Below are 6,683 nucleotides of genomic sequence, written 5' to 3' on the forward strand. Positions count from 1 at the left end.
GGGCACCCCTGGGCAGCCAGGCAGCTCTGGGCCCTGCGGGAACTTACTGCCATCTGTGCCCATCAGCCGGGCCAGTTTGCGGAAGGAGCGGGACTGGGAGGTCCCGGTGCGGGGCTGCCAGTCCTCAGCGTCCTCTATCAGCCGCAACTTCCCAGGGTCGCACACAGGGGTGCTGGGGGCCTCCAGCAGCTGCAGGGGCTGCCTGCGAGTGACAGAGGGCAGGCGCTCAGCCGGGATCATGCACGTACCCTGCCCAGCACCATGGCACGGGGCAGTGCACCCAAAGGTGCCCTCACACACACCGACCCCCTTGCCAGACCCTGGCACTCACCACTGCTCCCCTGTGCCCCAGCCAGACCCACGGGCATCCCTGTGGCATCAGAAAAACGGCGGCACAACAGTCAATATTTGACCCATGGCTCAGCCCATCCCTCCTGTATGCACCCCCAGCCCCAGAGAGACGCCAGCATCATTCACTCCAGACCAGCCTCCCAGCCACCTCCCAGCCCCATGGAAAAGTCAGGGACACTCACCCAGCTCTGTCCGGCTACCCCGCAGCCCCACACCAGGCTCACGGAACATCGTGCCCCAGGTCCAGGTGCTGCCCAGCACCTCCCAACACCCCCAGCAAGGTGTTGCCAGTGCCACCAGCCTCCTCCAGATCCCATTTGCTCAAGAAGCAACGGTGCAGCTCGGCCTCCCCAGCTCCGTGCCAGCAGTGCCCAGTGATCCTGCCTGGCACAACCAGCACGGGGACACCCCATTTGGGGACAGCCTGCCTGGCAGGCGGGTGCCCGGGCAGGACCCTCCCGAGGGGGCGGTCAGAGCAGTGGCTGAGCGCTGGCAGTGCCCATCGCCGGGTAAGCACAGGGTGGGCTCTGCGGCTCGGCCAACAGCTTGGCTTTGGGGAGAGGGAGAAGACAGAGAGGGAACGTGAGGACGGAGGAGGAGGAGAGGAGAAAAGAAACAGCCACAGGGCAAAGAGCTTCCCAGAGTCACTGCAAACAGCGAGTGCAAACCAGCCAGGAGCTGAGCCCTGGGTGGGCACCCCCGTGGCTCCTGCTGCCGCCCTGGCACACGCTCCCCTTACCTGGGCTTTTTAACAAGCTCATCCTCACGATCCTCCACTGAGCGCAGCAGGAGAGAAAGGAGGAGACAGAGTCAGTCTGTGGCAACCGAGGCCCAGGGACAGGCAGGAAGGGAAAGGCAGGAAAACCGACCTCTCCTCCTGCCGCCCTCCTGCCCAAATGCACAGCCCTGCCCGGCTGCAGGGCAGAGCATGGCCCCAGCCCAGCGGCACCACCACGAGCCCACGCACAGCCCCGGGCAGCTCCCACTGGCTCAGCCACCCCAGAGGGGCCACACGGGGTCAAAACCAACACTCCAGTGCCACGATGCACCACGGCCTTTATCCGGCTTCAGTTGCCCCGTCAAAGCTGGGCACCCCTGGGCAGCCAGTCAGCTCCGGGCGCTGCGGGTACTGAGTGCCATGGGTGCCCGGCGGCGGGGCCAGTTTGTGGAGGGAGCGGGACTGGGAGGTCCCGGTGCGGGGCTGCCAGTCCTCAGCATTCTCTATCAGCTGCAACTTCACAGGGTCGCACGTGGGAGTGCTGGGGGGCTCCAGCAGCTGCAGGGGCTGCCTGCGAGTGACAGAATCATCTGTCAAATCTGACAGATCTCCATGGCATCACCTCCCTGGGGCTGCCCCACACCTCCCCCGGCACAGAACTGCAGCACACCAGTACCTGAGACGCCGCACATTGCCTTACTCCCCACACCCCCTACTCCTCCTCCGCGTAGGAAGGGCCCATTAAGGACTGACTCAGGACTGACCACCATTCCTGGCAGTCTGAGACTGGCCCCAAGGCCAGGAGGGGAAAGGACAGGGCAAGAATAAGCCAAGGTCAAAAAATCACCAGCAGGGGAGCTGCACGAGAGCCCAGTGAACACCTACGGTGCCCATGGCAGTGCCGCCCGCCTGCCTGGCCCTGGGCAGGGTGCCCGGCACAGCCCAGCAGCCCCTGCCCAGCCAAGCCATGTCTCAGGGAGGAGGGAGGGGACCACGCAGGAGGACACTCCATGGCCCCAGCAGCCGGTAGACAGGCAGCGCTCGCCCTTCAGGCTAGGGACAGCTTGCTGCCAGGAGTTACCCACCCACATAGGCAGAGCAGCTGCCTGTCCCAGGCTGGCCCTGCCCCGGAGAACGGGGCACTAGCAGGGAAGAGGCATGCAGGGAGGATAGAGAGCAGGCAAAAGGCTTACTGACTTGTCAAGGCTCAGCACCTGTAGGGGAGAAGGAAAGAGAAAGGGAGGAGAAAAAGAAAGAAAAAGGAAGGTGAAATTAGACCCGCAGCACCTGAGAAGTTTCCAGAGCTCACCTATGGCCTGCACCAGTCCCCCTACCCCCAAGACTCATGCCCAGCTTGCCCAGGGCTGGGAGCACACTGGGATGCAGGGGCAGATGCCAGCGGACCAGACCATGCCTCCCTCAGCCACCCAAAACAGGCCTGGGTGCCCAGGGCAGCTAGGGCTCCATCCCTTCTCATCGCCCAGTTTCAGCAGCTCTCAGCAGGAGGGGCAGGGACTGGCAGCTGCCAGACATGCAGCGGCCGGGTGGGCAGCCTGCAGAGGCAGGAGCTTCTTCCCTGCGAGCAGGGTGAGGACGGCGCGGCGCTGCACAGGGCTTGAGGGCTTCACTTTGCCCAGCCCGTCCCGGCAGCTGGGGGACTGGCAGGACATCCCCAGGCAGGCGCTGGCTGAGGGCCACAACGCAGCCACCGCTTCCCTGCCACCGCAGACGCCGGTGAGTGTCTTGCTACGACCGCCGTGTTGTGCCCTGCAGGACTCCCCACAGGCTGACATGTCCCCAAGCAAGGGACCAACATGTGCATGGCTGTGTGTCCCCACGTGTGACAGTCCTGTTGTGCCACCTCAGCACCAGCCATCGGGGGACCCCAGCACGGGCACTGTCACCCGCTCCCACCCATGGGTGCCTGGCATGCAAGGCACAGCAGGGCTGGGCAGCAGGCTCCCCCCGATCCTCAGGGAGCAGGACAGACAGCAACATACCCATTGTGCTGGGGGGTGCAGGCGGGCGCCAGGGGCGCATACGTCACAGGTTTCGTCACCAGCCCGGGCCGTGGGTTCGGAGGCGAGCCAGCCCCGAAGGGCCGAGCTGTTTTGTTGAGGGCGGTGCTGGGAGCGAAGTTATATTTCAGGGGTTCAGAGCAGGGGAGTGAGTCCTGAGCGAGACAAAACACACAGACACAGGCTCACACATCAAGCAACATGCAAGGAGCAGCCCTGGGCCAGGCAGCGCAGCAGGCAGCCAGGTAGGAAAGCCGGACAGCACGTGCACCTCAGATACTGGGCTCTGCCAGGCTGGCACCTCTCTCCGCAGGGCACCTGGTCCAGCAACAGCAGGTCACAAGCCCAGCCTGAGGGTCGCTGGAGGATTAGTAAGTGCCCTGGATGCTTGCTGCTGCCCGCAGCGGGGCGGTGCATGCACACACGCCAATCGCAACCGTCCCACAGCAAGAAGCTGAACGCATGCAGGTAGCTTCCATCCAGGAGCCACCGGTCACCGGCCCCAGCCCTGCCTCCCCATGCCAGGGCACTCCCCAGAACTAGCAAACATGGGGCCCTGAGGCCGTGCTGTGGTTGCCCGGCCTCCTCCCCTGCGTCGGCCCCTCTGCACCCCTGCCCACACCTGGCACCGGCAGGGCCACAGACAGGCGGCAGCCGGGCCCAGGTGCCCGCTGGGCAGATCCCGCTCCCTCCCTCCGATCCCCTGTGGTGCCGGGGGTCAGAGCTGCTCCTCCAGCGAGGAGTTTTCCAGCCCTCCAAACACACCCTGGTCCCCCAGAAGCCTGCGGGCCCCAGGAGCAAAGTCCGTTTGTCCATCTACGCGCAGAGATTCCCCTCCCCTGAGATGAGGCTGAGCTGCCACCGCAGTGCCAGGAGCAACACGTACCTTCTGTGGCTTCCCCAGGTGGTTCTGGGCTCTGCAAAGAGAGGAGATAGCCAGGCAGGTGCTAGAACTGGCCCAGCCACTGCCAGGACGCTGGTATGCCAGGGATGCAGCACCCGCCCGAGGGGAGCCACAGCTGGCTGGCACTGCCCTGTGGCTCGCAGGTGAGGGCCAGCAGCCAGGCTAAGCCTCATCCAGCCAAGTAGAACCCTTGGACCCAGCCAGGGGCTGCCAGGCTCTGAGCAAGGAGCAGTGATGCGGGAGATGGTGATGCCAGGAGATGGCACTGGGCAGAGGGCCCTGGCTCTGCTCTGGCCACACCAGGACCCCAGGTTTGCAGGACCCACGAATCCTACCTGCTCAGGGTGAGGCAGAGCCTGTCCCCGCAGGCACGGATCCTGTTCTGGGCCTCGATGTGCGTCATGGAGCTGGTGCTCTCCCCGTCGATGTACAGCACCCAGTCGCCCACTCCTACGCCAGCCTGGGCCGCCTTCCCGCCCGGCGTCAGCTGCAGGACAGACGGAGTCAGGGAGAGCCAGGCCGGACGAGCAACAACACAGGAGCAGAGGGATACCCTTGTCCCCACAAGGGCAGGGGTCTGCCGCGGCCCAGGCTCCCTCATGCAAGGCCCAGACCGGCACAGGACACCATACAGACCTGACCCAGGGGGAGGTAGGGACCCCCAGATCACCCCCTGTTTCCCAGCATATTAGCCCAGAGCAGCCTCTTCCCCTCCGCAGCAGTGGAGGGCTCAGCACTACCCCAGGGTACTACCCAGCCCCTGCCCTCTGGCACAGCTGGGGTCCACGCCAGCACCTCAGGGTCCCGTCCCCATGACGCCAAACGGCAGAGGCGGCGCTGGCTCAGCCTCGGCAGGAGGCCCAGCCGCCCCTCAGAGCTGTCCCCGCAGTCCCGGGGCGGGAAGCGAGCACAGTGAGTCAGGGCCCGTTGGGCAGCCCACGTCTCACTGTGAACCACAGGCACTTCCAGCCCTTTGCCTGGGGATGAGCAGGGGGACAGGGGAGGCACCCTCTGGGCACTCCCCCCAGCTGCCCACGCTCCCATCCCGTTCCCCTCCTGGTGCCGGCAGGCGCAGACGTTACCTCATCCCCGCAGAGGAGCGGGACTCACCCCGGGGCAGGGAGACACCCACCCCAACCCATGCTGCTCCCCCAGTCCTCGCCCCGCCGGGGCAGCCAGGAGCACGACCATGGATTCCCCTGCCCGATCACAGTGCCGGGGATGTGCCTTGCCCCTAGCATGGCTCTACGGCATGGCTCTACATCAGCCCTGTGCCAGGAAGCAGAGGCTGCCCTCCCCTCCCACCGGGGATGCACAGCCAAAGGCAAGCAGGGCCCCGAGCGCCACACACAGCTCCCAGGCACTGACAGACAGACAGACGTGGGCAGGCTGCAGCCATTCCTGCTCCTCCAGCACAGAAGAACTCGAGGCGCTTGGACCCGGACCAAGTATTTCCTCAAGTCCTGTTCAACATGAACATAAAAGGAGCGAGCCAGATTCCCAGCGCCGTCAGAGGGCTGAAAAATCCCTGCCGCCGAGCCCCAGCCCCTCCTTGCCTGCGCACAGGGCCTGGCTTGCCCCAGAGCCGCGCTCCCCTTCCCCACGCCAGCACTGGCCCTCCACGTGAGGCCAAACCCCACACCCAGGCTGGATGTGGCCTGGCTCCACCTGCATCCCACTGCCGTCCACGGTGGGACATGGGTACCCTCTCCGGTGCCCCTGTGCCGCCCAGCGCCCGCTCCTCCTGCCTGGCACGGGAGGGTGCCCTGGGTGGCAAGTGGCACCGGCCGGCTCCTGGCCACAATGCTGCAAGCCCCGGCTTGCTGCCCTGGAGGGCTGGGGAAGGCACGGGGTGGCTGCGTGGGTTTGGAGGCAGGAGCGGGAGGAGGGCTGCCCAGGAAGGGGATAGCGCGGCAGGCTGTGTCACGCAGCCGCACCCAGCCCAGCCAGCACCACTGCGCTCCCCTTCCCTCTCTGTGCCGGCACGCCAGGAAACCCCTTCGGCAGGTGCCAGCTCAGCCGGGAGCTGTGGCAGTGCCAGCCCTCCTGCTTCCCGCCCGGCCCCACTAACCAGGGCTTCCTTCCTCCCCTCTCCGCCCAGCCAGTCCTTTGTTTCCCGTGCCTCCATCACCACACCCAGCGAGATGCCCGCCAGTCGGCCCTGTCCAGGGCTCGGGCACCCTGGACAGAGTCTCACCCACCATGGAGGGGAATGGGGTGCCTGCACAAGGGCCCAGGCAGCATCCCCCAGTGCCTTCCCACCTGCAGCACCAAGGGTCTCTCCTCTTCCCCAGCTGGCAGATGCTGGGACGTGCCACACAGCATCCAGCTCTCCAGATGCCAGCCCTTACCCTGGCTCCACCGCAAGCAGCTCAGGACCATGGTCTCACAGCCTGCCTAGCCCAGGTGTCAGGACCCCAGTAGAGCCCCTTGCTATGAGAGCAGAGGACCAGGGTGGCACCTCTTTTGTGTGACCACCGAGCTGAAGCAGCCTCGCAGCTCACCCAGTAGTGTTATAGCAATGGACGCAGCTGAGAGCCAAAGCACGCACCAGTGCTGCTTTCCCCCTGTGCTCCCCGGCTCCACAGAGCAGGACCCCACTGCAGCTCTCAAAGCCGGGGCAGGACACCTCCTTCCAGCCCGCTCTGGCAGCCCCAGGCCTGGCAGGACAGCCTGCCCTGCTGGCAGCGCC

At 65.7% G+C, this 6,683-nt stretch overlaps 1 protein-coding gene across 3 annotated transcripts in view; it reads right to left on the reverse strand.

Moving 5' to 3' along the window:
- Positions 1–6,683, reverse strand: part of PDLIM7 (PDZ and LIM domain 7) — a 16,179-nt gene that overhangs the window by 7,855 nt on the left and 1,641 nt on the right. The window contains exons 2-5 of one of the 3 annotated variants that reach the window (XM_019473820.1): positions 4,327–4,478; positions 3,974–4,004; positions 2,263–2,283; positions 48–189 (exon numbers count right to left, since the gene is read on the reverse strand). In XM_019473820.1, the coding sequence (XP_019329365.1) occupies positions 48–189; positions 2,263–2,283; positions 3,974–4,004; positions 4,327–4,478 (346 nt within the window). Of the gene's footprint in view, positions 1–47; positions 190–2,262; positions 2,284–3,069; positions 3,243–3,973; positions 4,005–4,326; positions 4,479–6,683 lie in introns of all 3 variants that reach the window. The other 2 variants (XM_019473818.1, XM_019473819.1) reach the window with 2 other exon arrangements.

The sequence above is a fragment of the Aptenodytes forsteri genome, unplaced genomic scaffold (assembly GCF_000699145.1).
Source record: "Aptenodytes forsteri isolate BGI_AS27 unplaced genomic scaffold, ASM69914v1 Scaffold54, whole genome shotgun sequence".
NCBI lineage: Eukaryota > Metazoa > Chordata > Aves > Sphenisciformes > Spheniscidae > Aptenodytes > Aptenodytes forsteri.